General features: G+C 44.3%; 2 protein-coding genes across 6 annotated transcripts; one reads left to right on the plus strand and one right to left on the minus strand.

Moving 5' to 3' along the window:
* Window positions 1-1,209: 1,209 nt before the first annotated feature.
* Window positions 1,210-8,628, minus strand: SNRPD3 (small nuclear ribonucleoprotein D3 polypeptide). 3 transcript variants are annotated; one of them, XM_039504843.1, is made up of 4 exons: window positions 8,501-8,628; window positions 4,310-4,459; window positions 2,825-3,017; window positions 1,210-1,730 (listed from the first exon to the last, which is right to left on the minus strand). In XM_039504843.1, the coding sequence occupies exons 2-4, from the start codon at window positions 4,433-4,435 to the stop codon at window positions 1,669-1,671; spliced, it is 381 nt and encodes a 126-aa protein (XP_039360777.1). In that variant the 5' UTR covers window positions 4,436-4,459; window positions 8,501-8,628; the 3' UTR covers window positions 1,210-1,668. The 3 variants fall into 3 exon arrangements, with proteins under 3 accessions (XP_039360777.1, XP_039360776.1, XP_039360775.1); XM_039504842.1 differs by lacking the exon at window positions 8,501-8,628 and adding an exon at window positions 6,760-6,898 and having other exon boundaries at window positions 1,211-1,730; XM_039504841.1 differs by lacking the exon at window positions 8,501-8,628 and adding an exon at window positions 7,134-7,280 and having other exon boundaries at window positions 1,214-1,730.
* GUCD1 (guanylyl cyclase domain containing 1) lies at window positions 7,205-17,941 on the plus strand. 3 transcript variants are annotated; one of them, XM_039504838.1, is made up of 6 exons: window positions 7,205-7,300; window positions 10,663-10,747; window positions 12,254-12,419; window positions 13,193-13,284; window positions 15,125-15,366; window positions 15,905-17,941. In XM_039504838.1, the coding sequence occupies exons 1-6, from the start codon at window positions 7,207-7,209 to the stop codon at window positions 15,994-15,996; spliced, it is 771 nt and encodes a 256-aa protein (XP_039360772.1). In that variant the 5' UTR covers window positions 7,205-7,206; the 3' UTR covers window positions 15,997-17,941. The 3 variants fall into 3 exon arrangements, with proteins under 3 accessions (XP_039360772.1, XP_039360773.1, XP_039360774.1); XM_039504839.1 differs by lacking the exon at window positions 7,205-7,300 and adding an exon at window positions 7,376-7,933; XM_039504840.1 differs by lacking the exon at window positions 7,205-7,300 and adding an exon at window positions 8,552-8,657.
* The last annotated feature ends 1,567 nt before the right edge of the window (window positions 17,942-19,508 follow it).

A 19,508-nucleotide genomic window follows, 5' to 3' on the forward strand; every position in this document is an offset into this window, starting at 1 on the left:
TAAGCAATGACCGTCTTTCATTTTAAACTCTCCAGATACACCAATTCACTTTACTGAAATATTGATTGGAGAGAACTATAAAACGATGCAGACTGACAAACCTTTCATATTTGCAAAGTCAGAGACTATGCTTATGCTATCTGCATCTTTCAAGAGAGGAAAATCACAACTCAGATTCGAGATGCATTCTCATTGCAATATGTAAGATGCAAGGACCTATTTTTAGTTTGGCCCTTTCTCTGAATGTAGCGTAATAGTTTTGGCAGCAAATCCTCAGCCATCCAGCTGTTTATTCAATCATATTATTATGACCCAATAAGGTAGCCAGTCCCCAAATTCTCTTGTCCTCCCCATGATCTGTTGCATGCCTTTCCTTCACTCCCTCCCTACTGCTAATAGCACTTCAAAATGAGACAGCAGCTTCTTCAACAGCTCACTTGGTGATTTAGAGCAAAAGTCAAGAGATGGTGCTTACAGAACTGTCAGCAACGAATCCGTCATCCTCACCAAGATCCTGTATTGGGTCACAGCGAGACTTAAGGCCACAGCAACCCCCTGAAAGACTCCACATGGGACACAAGTGCTCTGCCAGTTGAGAATGAATCCTCTCTTACCTAAAAATATGCATTTAGATCAGGGGAGGGCAAACTACGGCCCATGGGCCGGATGCGGCCCACAGGATTGCCAGCCCAGTGGAGCAGTGGGGCTAAGGCAGGCTCCCTGCCTCCCCCCCCCCACTCCTGGAAGTAGCCGGCATCATGTCCCTGTGGCCCTGGGGATGGGGGGCAGAGGGCTCCGTGCACTGCCCTCACCTGCAGACACCACCTCCCACAGCGCCCATTAGCCGGGAACAGGGAACCATGACCAATGGGAGCTTCGGAGGTGGTACCCACAGGCAAGGGCAGCACCCAGCAGAGCTGCCTGCCCCCCGCCCCAGGAGCCCCTGCTGAACATGCTGGCCACTTCCGGGAGTGGTGCAGGGCCAGAGCAGGCAGGGAGACCGCCTTACCCCCGCTGCACACCACTGACACCCTAGAGCCACTTGAGGTAAGTGGCACCGGGCCGGAGCCCACACCCCAGCCTCCTGCCCTGAGCCCCCTGCTGCACCCCAACTCCCTGCCCTGCCCCCCCTCCTGCACCCCACACCCTCTGCCCTGAGTCGCTTCCCACACCCCTCCTGCACCCCAACCCCCCTGCCCCAGCTCTACATTCATGGCTCTGCATACAATTTCCTCACCAAGATGTGGCCCTCGGGCCAAAATGCTTGCCCACTCCTGATTTGGATAGTGACTTAACTCGTTTTTGCAGAGTGGATGGCAACAGGATTTAGTGAGAAAAGTGAGGGACACAAAGACATTCTTGAAATTCAAGATTTAACAAAAAATACTGAGAACACAAATCCAGGTACCAGTCTCTCTATTTCAAGATGGATTTAGAAATAATCTGCTCTATTATCAATATGCAACACTCTTCCAACTACAAAAAGCCATCACCTCATCAGCTGTGTCCCAGGCAAGACCTGTCAACAAACAGCACACAAACTCTCTATTTTGTCAGAAACAGATTTTATTTAAACAGAACCCTAACTGCTGCACCAGTAGTAAATTAAACCCTTAAAGAAAAAAAAAAAAAGAAAAAAAAAAGAGAGAGAGTAAGTTAAGTCCAAAATTATCTTCGCTTCTGGAAAATGTTGCCACGGCCCATTCCACGACCTCTTCCTCTTGCAGCCACTGAAGAAAAAAAAATAGATCACGTGGATCTGACATAAGTGCATGTTTGTAAGAATCTACATACATTGTATCAAAGGTATTTTTGTGGTGCCAATCACTATAGTATCTAGCCTCTTGAGCTGGGTTAGCAGTGTGGAAACAAGGTTACCCTGTATAGTTCAGAAGGTGATGTATTGCTCTAATTCCCAGAGTGCTCTGTGATGGGGAGCAGAAGCTAATGTTTACATGCTTCTGGTCATGAAACAGATGCAACTAATACTGGATTGAAAGTAAAACAAAATGAAACGTTTGTATTCATTCCATTTGGCGGCACAAACCTGCAGCCCAGGGGATCTGTATTAAGAAGTCAGTGCCATGCCAGAGACATTTTTTAATAACATTTTACCATCACCATTATTACATACCATGCTTGAACGGATTTCAAAGTGCTCTACAAACATCTCAATCCCTATGAGCAAAAACCTTTCAAAGTAATTTATATAAGCATAAACAGATTCAAAATATTTGTTCTTAATCGTTATGCACCAAGCCGCATAATTTAGGCCTAGACAAAGATAAAGGAAGTCTGACTTTTCTGGCTTTTAAGTTCAAATCCTTGTATATTTAAGTGCCATTTTTATATTTAAATTAACTCTTTAGTGATAACTGAAGTAGATTTGACTAACCCAATGCTCAGAAAAAGATCACTGCATATAAGAGCCAAGTGATGCAAATAGCTGCTCCAGAATCTGCACACATATACATGGGAAGCACTAAGATCTTGATATTTATGTGGGAAGGTTGAGTTGAGATTTTACCAGGCTAAGTGTCTAGTTATTTCTGAATAAATATTACTATTTTTAAATTTTCTAAAGCACTAGAAATTTGAGTTTGACAATAAAATCAAGGTAAGAAAGGAAAAAGTGCAAACTTTGCAATTATTTAACTCTCCCCTCTGTCTACCAAATAAACTCCTCTTACTCCTTGTAATGTTCACATTTAAGTGATGTAATAAACCAAACTCTTTGTACTACAGAACTCTTGATGACGACACCCGCTTCAGTTTCCTAACAAAATTGACAGGAAACGTAATGACCAAACACAGAGGTACCCACCTTGGGCTTTGAGAATAGCTGCTTTGCCTCGTCCGGCCCCAGAACCCTGGTTTTTATTCTTCATGCTCTTTAACATAGGAGCATTTTTCAACATATCTGGTAAAATGAGGAACCGTATCTTGCTACCCCTGATGTACACCTGCTCCAGCTGTGCCACTCGCCCATCTCTGTATGTCACTGTGATGTTGGACATCTGGAAGTCATAAAACTGATCAGTGCCTTATAACGGCCTCTTAAATAGTGAAGTGTTCCAGTTTGTTTTGGCTACTGAATTCTGATTCAAAGAAGTCTTCTTTCTAACACAGAAAGCTGTCTGACCAAATAATAGCATGAATGCGTGTGTTCAACAGAATAGCTTTCCAGAACTGGTTTGAAACTGATTTTGGAGAGAAGTTTTCATCTGTTTTGTGCTAACATGGACTGGTATTTTTCAGAAGCTGCAGCAAGATGACTAATGTAAATGGAATCCCAATTAAGAGAATACACTGAAACAGCAGAGCAAGATCACCAAGAATCTTTCAAAGACATCATAGCCTTACATAAGTTGTGTCTTTTACTTGTGTGCATAGTGTTTGTTAGAGTAATCTAGCCAGCAAAAATCAGATTCAATATTCAAGATCAGATCAGCATACAAGTACACAGCAGATTAAATTAGACTGGTGGGTGGGTTTGGAACATGATTGGAGGGGGCGGCGAAGAGGGCAAGAAAAGAGAAGAAGACATGGAGCCTGGTACACAAAAAAACAATACCACCAAGGACTATTTAATCAGTACTCAGGTGGTCTGTTAACTCTGGCACCCTTTGTCAATTGCAGTTGCTTATGAGAGACAACCGCAGTTTACGCTATTTGAATTTTTACTAATCCTGGTGATTTTGTAGGCTATTTTGATCACTCCCAGAGTTGTATTTCTAGTAACAAATTCCTAAAGTTGTTCACATTAACCCAAAATAAGCTTTGAGAACTCACTGACAAGGGGAAATATCTTCCCTTCGTAGTATCACATATATTAGTTTATTCTAACCAAAGTAATTTCTCATGAGACGAGAATGATATGCAATTTGAACATTATTAAACCCTAGTCTTAAAAATCAATTAGAATTACACCGTATTCAAGTACCTGGCTTTGTGCTTTTAAAAAAAATATTTAAGAAAAAGCTTTTCAAAACACTGAAGTGGAGAAAACATATCCTGAGCTAATGAGTCAAGAGAAATGGTTTTAGCAGAAATGCCATTATCTCAAACTTGTCACTGAACAGAGCTCTGAAAAATGCATAAGAATATCTGATAGGAACAGGCGCTCCTGCCTATAAACCAAAAAGTTTAAGCTGTCCCCTCTCTAGAATGTCACAAGTGAGACTATGTCATTTTGCCAAAGCTATGAAGCAGGATAACTCATCTTTCTTTATCTCTGAGTAGAAATGTCAATGTTTAAGATGGAACTTTCCAAAAATACACCATTCACACCCCCTTTTCCCAGACATACCTGGCAGTTCATGTTGTCCTCTGCCTCAATGAGTTTGCCACGGTAGACTTCCCCTGTATTGGTCTCACATGTCACAATGTGGCCCTCTGCCTCATGCAGCACTTTAATTGGCACTCCGATGGACATCTTTGCAGCAGTACAGCTCTAAACCTAGGATCCAAAAAAAAAAAGAAAAGAAAAGAAAAAGAAGAATAGTGTGGTAAGTTTCTTTGCCCACAAGCTCTGCCTACATAATGCAGATTTTCAATTAGGGTACGTCCATACTACCTGCCCGGGTCGGCAGGTAGCGATCGACTTCTCAGGGTTCGATATATTGCGTCTCATCTAGACGCGATATATCGAACTCCGAACGCGCTCCCGTCGACTCCAGAACTCCACCACCGCGAACGGCGGTGGCAGAGTCGACGGGGGAGCCGCGGACTTCGATCCCGCACCGTCAGGACGGGTAAGTAGTTCGAACTAAGGTAGTTTGAGTTCAGCTACGCTATTCGCGTAGCTGAACTTGCGTACCTTAGTTCGAACCCCCCCCAGTGTAGACCAGGCCTTAGAAGCCTTTAACAAACTTTTCTAGTCCAGAGAATACAGAACTACTTACTCCTGTTTCCCCCCCACCACAAATTCAGTGCCCTTAAAAACTGTCAACTTGATAAACAGGACTTCTGCCACCATGGCTATTCCCAGAACAGGTAATCAGAGTAATCAGGATTAAGTCTTCTGTGCACATTGAACTGCTATGTAAATGCCAAAGAGTTTTATTTTAAAGATCATGTTGGTCTCAAAATCTTGGTAGCAGGGAAAGAAATGGGGAACTCAGAGTCATGGAGGATGGGGGGAAAAAAACTTCAAATTTTCTACATTTTCAGAAGAATTACTGAGGAATTTGATGGGTTAGTCAAGAAAGAGGAGTGAGAGGCTCTTTTATAATAATTTTAGAAGAGTTAAGTAGACATAACTAACTTTGTGATGGACCATACCAGCAAAATAAAACCAGAGTAAGAATATCAAAGCAGAGGAATCAGCAGTGCCAAAACACTAGCTTGCTACTAGCGAAAGAAAGTACTACTTTCCTTTCAGTTAGAGATGCTGACTCTCACACAGTGTATTCACAATCTTTATTTACAAAGAGGTAGGAACTACAAAAAGAGTATTCCATATTACATTGCTGTATTTTTGAGCATCATATTAAAAACATACAACATGCTAGATATTCCCCAAGATATAGACGTTACTGTAAAGTTTTACAAGCTTATGATGGAGGCATCTGTACCATGTAGGGGATTTCCTCAAGCTTTGGGAGCACTGTTTAGTACATACATTTTCTGTTAAAGTGACACAGAAGCAACGTGACTTAAAGTGACATTCTGATACAAGAGTTATTTCCTTTGAGAAATGCTTGAGGTTGAGAATATACTTGGCCTCCACTAGAAGAATTACCTTACCATACGGGAAAGAGTTGTTATAGCCACATTGGTCCCAGGACATTAGAGAGAAAAAGTGGGTGAAGTAATCTCTTTATTAACGGAAGAAGAGCTCTGTGTAGCTCAAACCCTTGTCTCCTTCACTAACAGAATTTGGTACAACAAGAGATATTACTTCTTTTGAATTGGAAAGAAATGGCTAAGCAGCCTATTAAAAGGATATGTCAAGGCCACTGATGTGCATTATGGCCTGATACTGCAAATCCTTACTCATGCATTCACAGACTTCAAAAAAACTATTTATGTGAGTTAAAAAAATAAAAATCATCAAGTAATTCTTACTAAACATCTAGAGCAGTGGCCCTCAAACTTTTTTTTTACTGGTGACCCCTTTCACACAGCAAGTCTGAGTGCGACCCCCCTCCCATATAAATTAAAAACACTTTTATATATTTAACACCATTATAAATGCTGGAGGCAAAGCGGGGTTTGGGGTGGAGGTTGACCTCCTGACCCCCATTATATAATGCTTACATCTGTAACTTTCACTCCATGCATCTGAAGAAGTGAGGTTTATCATCCACAAAAAAACTTATGCTCAAGTTAATCTGTTAGTCTTTAAGGTGCTGCCGGACTCCTTGTTGTTTTTGTGGATACAAACTAACATAGCTACTCCCTGATACTTGTCCCAACCCCCTGACAGGTCCTGACCCCTAGTTTGAGAACCCCTGATCTAGAGGGTATGTTTTGAATTATGTAAAAAACCCACTCCTGTCTAATTGAATAGACGAAGGACTCACCTGGCACCTACACCTCACTGTTTTGGTCTCGTCTCACCCTATTCCTTCCCCCATTGTAACTAGGGCTGCTGCGATTAAGGGGAAGAAAGATGGTGGGAAATGTGGGGCGGGGGCGAAGTGGGATGTTTCAATACTCAGTTGAAGGCAGCTCTAAACTTTAACCCTTTTTGTTTTATTAAAAAAAAATCAAAGACGACCCCTGAAAAGGAGCAGGCTAGTCAGACATACAAACCCTTCGAGCGCTGTGCTCAGCGATACCCTGCCAATCCCCTGGGCCGGAAAGAGCAAAGCATCCAAGCGAACCAGCGCTCCGTGGAGCGGAATAAAGACAAACCAGCGTCCGGAGCCGCTAACACCGGACGCGCTACAAGGCTCAGGGCACCCACGTTACTTGACGACCGCAAAACACAGGCCCCGACAATGTCCGCGCCCCTGGGGACGGGCGGGGGGCGCCGGCGGGGGCCCGGGCCCGCGGGTCTCTGGGGGGAGGGGAGCGCGCTGAGGAGACGAGACCCTCCCGGCGCCTCCAGCCCAGCTCCCCGCACACAGGGCGGCCCGAGTTCACCCACCCGCCGGTGAGGGGCCGCGCTCCCGCCCGCCACTTACGCTCCGCGAGGCACGTCTCTGCTCAGCGTGGGCTCAGCTTTAGCGCTCGAATGGCCGCCACCGGTATCCCACCATGCACCGCGCACCGGATCCGGAAAGGCCTCGCTGCCCAGAGAGAGAACGCTCTTTCCGAGCAGCCCGAGCGCCTCTCTCCTTTCAACTCTATGGTTCGTGAGCCCCACGGGTCTCTGGAGAGGGCGTCCGCGGAGAAACACCAGCCCGGAACAAGGGTTCCGCCTCCTTCCCCGGCCCCCGAGCCGGGGAGCGAAACGACAATGCGGCATGGCTCTGCGCTGCGAGTTTTGACACACACGGGCCCAAGGCAGGAGTGAAAAGCCAGCCCCGCCCGCCGTGTATCACTGGGGCCTCTGACCGGGGGTGCAGATACCCCCATACCGCCTGCCCTGTGGGGACTGCCCCGCTGACACCCCCCGCCCCGGGGAGGCGGGAACAGTCCCCAGGGAGCCTGGCCCTGGGGTGGGCATCGCGATGCCGTCCTGAGCGCGGCCGGTTCCCCGCTCTCCACCTTCCCCCGGTCCCCTCTGTGCGGGGCTGGGCCCGGAGCCGCAGCTCTCCCCGCCCGCCCGCCGCATCAGCAGCTCCCGCCGCCGGGCCCCGCCCCTGCCAGGCACAGCGCCGGGGCCGGCAGGAGCGGCGCCGCTCCGAGACATGAGGGGGGCCCGGCCCCGCCAAACCCTGCACCCCGGCCCGGGCCCGGCGGCCGCCCACTGAGCGGCCTGGTCCCCTCTTCGCCGCCATGAAAAGCCCCAAGGAGGCCGCGCACTCGGAGCCGCCCTCAGGTCAGTGTGTCCCCGGGCGCGGCCGGGACGGGTTCTGGGGCCCAGCAAACGAGCCGCTTCCGAGTGACGCCCCCAGGGCACCCTCGCCAGCCCCTGCCCGGGCAGCCAGTCCACCCCGATGCCTCGGATCCCTGCCTGGAGAGGGCGGGGGAGAAATCGGAGTCGCGTCGGACCTCCCCCACCCTTCACGGCGCCCTGCCAGGGGGGATCCGAGCCGCCTCGCCCCCCGTCCCAGGGATCTGAGCTGCCTCTAATCTGAACCCCCTCCCGTTCCACAGCAGAACGCTGGTTGCCATTGCCAGGTTGTGTTTGTCACGCTGCTTTGGGCACCCTCTATTGCCTGGGTGTCATGAGAACACGCTGCCTGCCGCTACTCCGTATTGCCCACTTCAGACCCTTTCTGCATAACACACTAACCCCCAATTGGCCACTTCATTTCAAGCGACTGCCTCCAACATGCGTTACCCCTTCTGCTTGACAATCTGTCCCAAATTGTATTTGGCTCAGCGTCTCTGCGTCCTTCCACAGACCTGAGGAAAGATCTCTGCATAGCTTGAAAGCTTGTACCTTCCACCAACAGAGGTTGGTCCAATAAAAGATGCCGACCTTGACTCTCTCATGAGAAGTTTGAGGCATTCACAGCCCCTGGCTGGTCTGCGGCCCTTATCAGCAGTAGTCCTCTGCACACGTGCTGTTGTGCACACACTGATCACTAATACCGCAGGTGAAGATTTAGAGCTAAAGCAGTATTTCAAGGCCTGAGGAAATCCAGAAAAAATTACCAGTCCCTATAAGAGATATCACCCCAGGGATATTAAGACTCTGATTCTGCAGAGACGCAGGGATAGGATTTTGAAATCAGATGCTGCCAATGAATATAACTGCATGATTGGCATTGGGGGCTAGAATTAAACAGCTAAAATGGGGTCTATGCCTGCTTCTCTCAGCACCGTTCTGCAGTGGCTTCTGTAACCAATACCTTGTGCTGAAGCTTTTCATGTTGAACTGGGCTCAGTGTGAGGATTTGGGTATAATTTAAATACCAGATTGTTATTTTCCAACAGAACATTCTGGGCTTTTGAGTGTATAGTGAAAAGAAAAGAGCCCTGGGACTGAATTTTTATCACTCTGGACATAGGATGGAACTAGAGCACTCAGTTTCGGAAGATACCACTGTTCCAGGAAGATACGGTGTCTGCGCAAGCTACCAGCAGGTCCTTCAAGGATCCGTCTTCCCTGCACTTCCAAGTCTATCAGATCAGGGATACTGATTGTGCCAACCTGCCTAAGATCCATGTTGAGGAGGAGGGTAGTGTTGTCCCCTAGGGTTTTTGAATTAGTGGCTGCTTTTTGTAAACCTGTCACACTGAGTACTGTATTTACCAAACTGGCGATGATGATGCAGTTCGGTTTATTGCTGGAACATACTTTTTCCACTTAATTTATTCCAGGACTGCTGGCAATCGTCCTCATCTAGGGAGCTTGAAAAATAATATGAAGTTGTTGCAGCAAAGGGTGTATAAGGCAAGGCAGGATGGCTGACAACTCAATAAATCAAAGGAAATTAGTTGACATGTTAGGCTTCAGTTATTACTGTTTGAGATTATAATGTAGAAAATGTGTTCTTTTCTTGGGACCTAATGGGGTCCCAAGAAAATTAGGTTAGTATAATCCACCAACAGGAATTTATGACAAATGATTTATAATTCCTAATGTGAGAAGGCTTTGGAAATTAGCATTTCCTTTAGTTTGAGTTAGTACATTGATCTATACTGGCCAGACATAGACCAACTAAAGAGACTTGATGACCTCAGCAGGTACACTAGTTTTCAAAGCCAGATGGGAAAGGCTAGAAAGAATGTAATACATAGGAATGTGAGAAATTTTGGAAGGAGGCCACAAAATCCATGATGGCCTGTTACTGCTAAAAGCATTTTGGGCATATCTTCCCTAGAAAATTACATCAAGTTAGAGCACAACCTTGAGGAGCTAATGTTGACCATGACTAGCCCACATAATGTTAAACACACCTTGTCCCTGTCTTTACACTGACTGCAAAGACACAGTTGACATTGCGTTAACACAACTTCTCACAGTCTTGCTGTAGCTCAGTGTAGTGTTCTTGAGGAAACAAGTCCTCCTATTGTTCCTGTTGATCACAGGCTCAGTTAGCACTTCCTTATGGCATGGTATGTTTTTTTTGCTGGATGAACGCTTGGCACATAATTGATGGTCAGACTGCACAGAAGGTTGCAACAGTCACAACATCTGTTTAAGCCCAGAGACTCGGTTTTGGACACACCACAATGAAAGATGAAAATCTGTTGTTCTGGTATCTCTTAGGGTGTGATTACCGCTTCATGATCATACAGGGACCATGACCAGGAATAGGTAGATCTGACTGGAAAGAAGTTGGGGAGGAAGAGGATGAATTTGCTGCAGAATTGGCCAGACCTACAGCAAAGTGGGAGTGTCAGGTTAAAACAGACGCTTGATGGTTCACTTACTTTTACAATTTGGAAAAAGACCTTTTTTAAAAATAAAAAATTAATTTATGCTGAAAAGCATAACCTGCTAACGGGACAAAATAAAACGTGTTTCTCAGGTGCCCCAGGACAGCACTAACTGTGATAGTAAGAGGACTGCTAATACTAATGTGTGGAAGGATACACATATCTGAGCTAACTCACCTATCATGCTCTTCTAATGATGCATTGTCTTTACTACAGCTGACTATGTCCAGTTGCAAGTGCCAGTTATTCAGCAGTTGTACCATTGGGACTGTGGGCTAGCCTGCTCCAGGATGGCACTGCAGTAAGTAACTAATTTTGGTTCAGAGGGGTGGGTTTTGAGCATAGGGAGTTGGGAATGTTATCCCCACTGTGGGACCCTTTCTAAAACTTTCTAAAAAGTTGGGTGGGGCATCTGTGACTAACCTCACAACTTCATCAGCCCACATTTTCCCCAGTGCCCCGCTAAGGATTACTGTTGCCTCGCTGGGCATAGCACCAGTATTCCAGCAGAAGGAGAAGAAAACATAGATGAAGGATAATTAACCAAGTTTCTTGATATATACAAAATATCTGATTAACTTTAAGAACTTTGTAGATTAGCATGTTTAACCCAATAGAATGTTATCCCTGCAGATTAGCATGTTTTGTCTGATAGAATGTTCTCTCTGCTTCTTATTGGAACTGTTACTTATCACAGCAATTCACTTGAATTCCTTTCTGTGTGTCTTCAAATGACCAGCAGGTTTCTTCTGTATTTATAAGAGTTAGTATCTTGCCACTGTCCTGTTGGGCATCTGTTCTGTGGGGTTAATGTTTTCCATTCCAGGAATATGAGCGTTTCAAAGCTATTCTCTGTGTTGCCCATTTTCTTTAACCTACTAGCAGTCCTGCTGAACTAGTCTTTCCTTCCACAGAGGAACACGAGCTTAGGTGCAGGAGAGTGAAATACCTATTTAGATGTCCACTTAGTAGATATGAAGCAGAAGATTTTCATTTCTCTCCATCCCTTCTGCCAAGACGTTAGTCCGTGCGCTGGTAATTTCCCATCTTGACTACTGTAACCTCTGCCTCTAGCCTCTCGGTCCCCCCTCACCTCTTTTCCTTTCCACTTCATTCAAAACCTCAGTTGCCAAGATTGATCTTCTTACCCTGCCAATCTGACCTTGTGTCTTTGCCTCTTGAATTCCAATGGCGTCCTTCTTTTTTTCTGCATTGTTTTTTTCTCACTTCCAAAGCTCTCCATAACTTTGTCTCTGAATAAATCTCTATCCTCCCACATCACCTTCCACCTCACCCATGCCTCTCCTCAACTGTTCTTCATTCACACCACCCTTGGTGCCTGAGGCAACCTTCCTTTGAATATTTACCAAGTTCCTTTCCTCCTTCAAAAAACTCCTTCTGAAACGTACCTATTCCATGAATCAATCCAGCTATAATTGCCATACCCCTTCCTGCATTTGCTCTGTTGAATTTGTGCTTTTAGATTGTAAACTCTTCAGGATAGAGTCCCATTATTTGTTTAGCACAGCTCACCTCTTATACAGCATCCTGTATATCTTTAGAACTGTAAAATAATTAAGACAGCACTAAATTTCCAAAAGGGAAACCGTGATAAATCCAGTGAAAAGCTCCCTACCCCATTTCCCTTGCTTTGGAATTTGTGGTTCATTTGTGGGTTGTATTTTGGTTGTTTCTCAACCAAACCCTAATGTTTCAGGTTTTCCCTTTTGTGATGCTAAGAGGTTTTGGACGGTTAGACACACTTTCTGCTAATGTCTTTGCTTCCCCACTTCTTCTAATACCCTAGGTACCTGAATCGTTTGAATGATGAGGAATTTCAGAAAGCCATCCGGGAACTCCGGTTAACAAAGAGTATCTGGACCATTGACTTGGCCTACCTAATGCGGCACTTTGGTGTTAATCATAGGTTCTGCACACAAACACTTGGAGTCGACAAGGGCTATAAAAATCAGGTGAGCATCTTCATTCACTGGGAAATATCAGGCACTTTCCATCACAATCCATCAGGGCCATGCTGGTGGAGCTGTTATTGATGTGGTTAACCACCATTTCTGTAAGCAAGGATTGCCTATTGCCAAACTGTCCATGAAACAATTCCAGACCCAGGTTAGATGTGGTCCCAGATATTTTCCAGCTTGCGTTTTAAAAAAACAGTACGAATTCAGTGTTCATGAAAGGTTCCAGCCTATTTAACAGCCTTGGACACTGAAGCCCTCTATTTATCTACAGAACAGGTACAGCCGGGGCAGCAGCAGTGCTAGCTTCCACTACAGTTCCCCCGCCAACGTGCCTCAACCCTGACCTGGAGGAACCACCTCTAGAGGTGAGAGGGGAATTCAGTCTCCATGTCCATTCAATCCTTGGCCTCTGTTGATATTGCCAACGAAAGGGCCAATTCAGTCCAGTAGTGGTTATGTTTTTTCTTATGTGGAGTCCTGAAATCTAGGAACTAAATTGATAAGACCAGATTAATTTCACATAGGCAGCTGAATAGCCATCAGCTGGAGACTGCAATAACTACAGACCTGGACTGAATTTGAACTGATGAACTAGAGGAGAGGTTCTTATCCTGTTTCCAGTGACCTGAGGGAGAATGACACCTTAACCCATTATCAATCCCCTAAACCACCCAGTCCCTCTCTAACCAGTTTTTAATTGAAGATTCACTTTACTAGGCTGAATTTCATTCTGATGAATTGTTCATAAATCATTCTTTATCCCTCAGTCATTCTACAGGAAACACTTTGACACGGAAGAGAACAGAGTGAACCAGCTGTTCGCCCAGGCCAAAGCCAGCAAGGTGCTGGTGGAGAAGTGGTGAGCATGTCATTTCATCTCCTTTTCCCTTTGGAGACTTTAGGGGCCCGAGTCTCCCTTCACACTTGTGTAATTCCACTGAGTTACTTCTGACTGTGCTGGTGTAAGTCAGATTGAATTCAGGCTCCACCCCCCTCTTTATTTCCTATATCTTTTCACTTCCATTGAGACAGAGGGAGGAAGCAAAATGGTGACTGGGAAGAAGAGCAGAAAAATGGAGCCCCGAAGGGGGAAAAGCAGCATTTTGGATTTGCTGATGGGAAACTGGCTATTTATTTAGGCTGAAAATTTGGTCTTCCATTAAGATAAATGAGTGGGGAATGTCTTCTGTCTTCTAAATAGCTTTTATTAAATAAAGTTGCCATCAGTGCTGAAGTGAATGTTGCAGTGGCACAAAACCCATTGTTCCTAGAGCTGTGCTAACACTGCTGAGCTCTGTACTTAGAGAAATAAACCAAAATCAGGCATGCATGCTTTTGCTCCCTTGGAAACCCTGTAATTTACAATTTGCCAAATGAAGGATGACATCATAGGAGAAGGAACCTCCCTGGAGACTGACTCAAACATGGGAGAGAGAAAATCACACACACGGGCTAAAACCTTATTGTTGACAGCAAAATTCAGAAGAGGAGAAAAGACTCTGGGTCATATTCAATCTGACTATAAATGGGTATAAACTGAAGTCAAGAATTGCATCCACTTCCACCAGGGCTGCATTTGATTCTGTATATTGTTTACTGGGGTGGATGAGTAGTAGCAAGAGAAGAAAGAGAAGGTACTATTTGTGCCTGGAAACAATGGCCTTATTGTGCTTTTACATGCTTTTTAAAACCTGCATTTGCCAGAATCTTTAGTGTCCTGTTAATGTACTCAGAGTTTGCATGGCAGCATCTATCCACCTAGTGCTTTGACCTGGGAGGAGGAGGAGGCAGCAAAAATCTAGGCCATATCTAGTACAGTAACAAAGCTTTAGATTTGGCTCACATCAGGGAGGGGGAGGCGGTTGTATATGCGCCTGTGCAATACTAGGATTGAGAAGGCAAAGGGGAAGAGCAGTGCTGGAAGAGATTAAAAAGGACATCAGTTCAGTGAGGCATGCACACAGCCTGAATGTTTGGATCTGATCCAGGGGCTGAGTGCAGACTGGTATGGAACACACCATCTGTCTGTGTCTCTGAATGAAGAACTTCAGCTCAAATAAATGGGATTACCAGGTGGGCATGGGTGATTTTCATGCTCTAAATTGGGCACAATAAAATATTAGAACAACAAACCTGGCAAGAATAGAGAGCCAGACAATGCAACTTTATAATTGGGAAACTATTCTTACCTGACAAAGGTATCTTAGAATGCAGAGACCAAGATCATTGGGGATCTTGTGCCATCCTATCCCTCAGCTGAGAAAGACTTGGTGCTTTAGAGACCATCTGCATTTGGGCTTCTGGATGGGTGGGATGGGATTCTACAGCATCCCTAACTGCCCCATAAATAAACTAATCTCCCTAGTGTTGAATGGTTGTCAAATACTTCTGACAAAAATGCTGCTCCTCCAGGGCATCTGGGACATCTTGAGAGTCCATTCATTTTAATGCATGCTCTATAGAACTTCAGTCAGAACGGCTCTGCTCTTCACTGGCAGTGAGGGTATAATAGACTTGAATGGAACAACTACTGTCTGCGGCTGCAGTAGAGCCCTCAACAACAAAGATATGTAAAATAATCATGGGAATCACATAACAGAGATGGACATCGTCCACACTCACACTGTTGGGAGAGCCCAAACCAGTGAATACAGATCTCTCCTGGGCTTCTTTGTGAATGTCTGAATTTTCTTCTGCAGCACAGTGACTGTACAGGACATTCAGGAGCACCTGTCCCAAGGTCATGTAGCCATTGTCCTGGTGAATGCAGTCTTGTTGCTGTGTGAACTTTGCTCAAGTCCCGTCAAATATTGCTGTTTCCTCCCTATTGGCCAGAAGTGCTTCTGCAGGAATCCTGACTACCAGGGCCATTTCATTGTGTTGTGTGGCTACAACAAAGCCTCAGGGAGTGTCTACTATAACAACCCTGCCTATGCTGACCGTGAGTAGCTCTGAACTTTGCTTCATTCTGTGTGGATTCTCCATCTCCTCATTACTAACATGTGCATAATGCAAAACCAGCTGGAGTTTCCCTGATACCAGGCATCTGAGTCAGGCGGCACCAGCTGATTGGCCCATGATTGTTCTTACAGAATTCAATGATTTTATTCTTTTCTGAGCTACGATTCAGATGAAGCATTTGAAATACATTCTAACAGGTTCTTCTATGGCTTCCGTACCTCTGATTGCAGAAGCCTTATGATTATTAAGAGGGACACAATTTAGGAGAGCTAAACTATACACATTTAGTATCTTGAAGAAAGAACAACATGGTGTGTAATTATACAGAGCCCACTTCTGCAGTTGTTATGCAAATAAGCATTCCCCTTGACATCAGTGGGACTACTCAAGCGAGTAAGGGCTGCAAGATCAAGCCCATGAGATCTAGTTCTCTGTTTACCCAAAGGCAGACTAAGAGCTGTTCATGAGCAAATTCTTCCCTAGCTCAGCTTGACTAACACTCTGCTCCTGTCCCACAGGAACATGCAGCACCAGTATCAGTAACTTTGAGGAAGCCAGGACAAGTTACGGCACAGATGAGGATATCCTGTTTATCTACACGGACAGCTGACATCCAAGCTTGCTGCTTTGTCATTTCTGGCGCAGTCTGCCCAGCACCTGCATGGCAGCTGGCTGCTTGTCTCAGGACTCTTACTGCAGAGACTTAGCTCCTGAATTGCAGTGGGATCTTAAACAAGGGATGCTTTATAGACATTCATACATTTATACTGCAGTGTTGTCTTCATCTTTTTATTCCTGATGATGAAATATCTGATGTTGCAATATCTAACATAACACATTTTAATTTTAACGTTGCACATTTGAGAGCAGTTTCAAAATGCAATCCCCTCAGAGTCCAACTATTACAGTTGGCTGTGAGGTTGTTTCTGAATTAAAGACTTGAAATAAAACACACCAAGTACACAAATTTAGTCTACACTTGGGAATTTGTGCACAGGTTCAGCTACATGAAGCAAGAAAAGAAAAAGAGGAAATACACGTTGGTATGCCTTCAAAACTGCCAGAGCTGATCTTCACTCTAGATTTAGTTATGTAATGGTCAGAAGGGTTAGATAGGATAAATGATTAACTTGGCCTAGGATTTTTTTTTTTTTTCAAGGAAAAAAATGACTTGTCAGTTGTTGACATACTGTGGCAGAGTCTATCAGCGTTGCCTGCATAATGGGAATGAAATACCATTTACAAAGCAAGCTTCTTGTGTAAACCCAGCTTGACTGCTCTCACCACTTGTACCTGGGAGTTGAGTTTACAGTTTGATCTTATTGTCAGCGGAGGACCAGTCTTCCTGCTAAGGGCTATAGGCTACTCCTTCCAAGTAGTAAGCACCTAGTGTCATTTTGCCTACCGAGTTATCTTGCATGAGTTAAAACATCTCTAGGAATGGCTTGACCAAAGTTCTGTGGTGCCCCAAAAGGCTGACTGGTGACATTTTATTTGGGCCTAAGAAATCTTTAAGTCTGTGTGCAAAGGCTTGGAAACATCTTTCTACCCACTACACCACACACAACATTCTGAAGTATCTGGGGATCGAGTCTAGGTACAGTTTTTAAACTGTTGATTAAAAAAATGCACTAAGTAGCCACCTAAGCACTGAGGGTTTATGCCTTGTGTGCAGGGGGTTGTTTTAAATGTCTGGCAGGAGAGAGAACAGATTTTGCGCAAAGCCTGTATTGTAATTTGAGGTTAAACATTTGTTGTTGAGATTTATTGAGGGATTTCCCAGGAACAGATACTGCCAGTAGCCTGACTCTGAACTCTGCTTCTAATTGAGGAGGCAGGGAGAACAAACTACTCTTGGCTGAAGTCCAAAGATGTTATACAAGGAGCCCAGACTTTCTACCTCTTCTCACTCTACAGCTGTGTTTTGGAATAAGCAGCAGGGTCCTCACTGTATTCTGATGCTTTAAGCTAAACTGTAAGATTGCAGCAGGCTGCGTGCAGCCCCTTTAACATATTATCTGGGATCACCTGCCTGGCAGAGAAGCACTGAAGTGCAGGACATAATTCAGCTTTGACCGTACACTTCCTACGAATTTTGACTCTCAGTTTCATCGCCTCTTGAAATTTAGCTTTATGACTTTAACTACAATATAAATGTGCTTGGTTTTATACTTAGCCTTTTCAGCTGAGGATTCAGATAATGTACAGTTGACAAGACATGCTGGCAAATACTTTAGGCCCAAAATCTGGTCTACTCTAAAATTATAACAGGCTGGAATTCACCTCCAAATTCTAAATGATTTTAAAAACAAAAGAAAAAATGTTGCTATCGATGTAAGCACTATAACATATGTTTTGTACCTAGACAACCAGCTGAGGAGACACATCTTAAACCCATTGCCTAAAGCTGTAATCCCTGATGGTGCAGATAGTAAAGAAAAGGCACCCTTTTCTGGTGAAAACAGTGTACAAGGAGTCAGTGTTTAGCAACACGCTAAAGGATAAAAGTTGTAAGGAAAAACATTTTCTAATCTAGGTGGCTTGCAAACACTGGAGAGTACCCAAAAAGTACTTGATCTAGAGTGCTCCTTTCTTCAGTGCCTGAAATACAGTGGCAGGTGAGTAGAAATGCAGTTCCTTTGCAAAATCTGAAAAACGAGTTTGATGGAAACATGTTTTCAATCAGAACTCATTTACAGCAGGTGTGTCTGGAATGCACTTGGGCACCTGCTGCATGTGAAGATGACTGGGAATTAGGATACAAGTTATTGGCTGACAGAACAGAAACATCAGCAGTTCCATTACAATCACTGCAGAGGCCCTGTGGACAAAACCAGTAACAGGTTTTGCCTTATAATGCCTACAAAACTGGCTAAGCTACCAGCTGGCCACTGACTTAGAGAATTGTTTGTCCAAGACCATTTGTGTGTAATGCTTCACTGTGAAGGATTTTTAGGTATGTTACTAATAACACGTCTGTAAACTAACTATTCAGTATCTTTTGTTAATCTGTGCTTTTTTCCGCCCCATCATATAACTCCTCCAATATAATTTAAGCACCATGGAATTTATTTTCTGAAAGGGGTGTGTTCAGCCCAATGAAAATCGTTCTTACAGCGGGGTTAAGAGTAATGATATGTTGCCATATAGCTGGTTTGAGCTGGACTGTATTTGGTTCTGGTGTTCAGATCCTGGTCTTGAACCAACTTGAGAGCAGATATTAGACTGCATGTATTCAACTCAAAGGCAAAATGGAATCTTGTCTCATTGTGAGAATACCTAATGTAAATGATGGAAGCAGATATATGGGTGTAATAATTTTTACTGCTGTTGGGTTAATAAGTATTTGGGTGGCTGGGTTTTAAATAGTTAAATGGAATGTAAAGATTAAATTACAGCTGATTAAATGACAAAGAAGAAAACAGGAGCCCCTCACTGCCACAGGATCTCCTACAGGCAGGGAAAACAAGTGAAGACTGCCCTGGAAGATGAGCCTAGAGAGAAGAGGTGAAGGCCATATTTGAGAAGAGCTGATATTGAGTAGGCACGAGTCAAACTTTAGGTTAAGAAAGCAGTTAATTGGGCAAAAATAAAGAATGTCTATCTTTTTTCTGTTAGAAGTTTGCTTATCAAAAAGCTCACCCTGAAAATGTTTCTGTGTAATACCTTGTTTTATTCATATTGTCCACAGCAAAGAAAGGGATATTTTACATGCAGAGAAATTTTATACATAAATATATTTTGTCTGTAATTGAGCCATTCTCAATAAAGGTTTTAAGTGAACCCTATAGCATAGTGTAGCAGCTGTATTTGTCAACCAGTTTATTATGCAAAAAAGTGTGACGATCTTGTATGTATTAAACTAGAAATGATACAATTAGCTGAAACTGCCATTTTGAAACTCTTAAGAGACAAATATTTACTTCGGCTGTGGGTACGCTGTCATTAGGATTTAGGTTCGTATTCCTTTCACTTTTCCCAGACAAATCACTACATCAGACTATACTGGGCAAACAAAAAGGGATGCAAAACTGGTTACATTCCAAGCTCAAAGCATTCCATGTACCATTGCTATCCACACACTACAGTTGTCTTAGGCATCACACAACCAGTGGGTATCCT

The sequence above is a fragment of the Mauremys reevesii genome, linkage group 18, assembly GCF_016161935.1.
Source record: "Mauremys reevesii isolate NIE-2019 linkage group 18, ASM1616193v1, whole genome shotgun sequence".
Taxonomy (NCBI): Eukaryota; Metazoa; Chordata; order Testudines; family Geoemydidae; genus Mauremys; species Mauremys reevesii.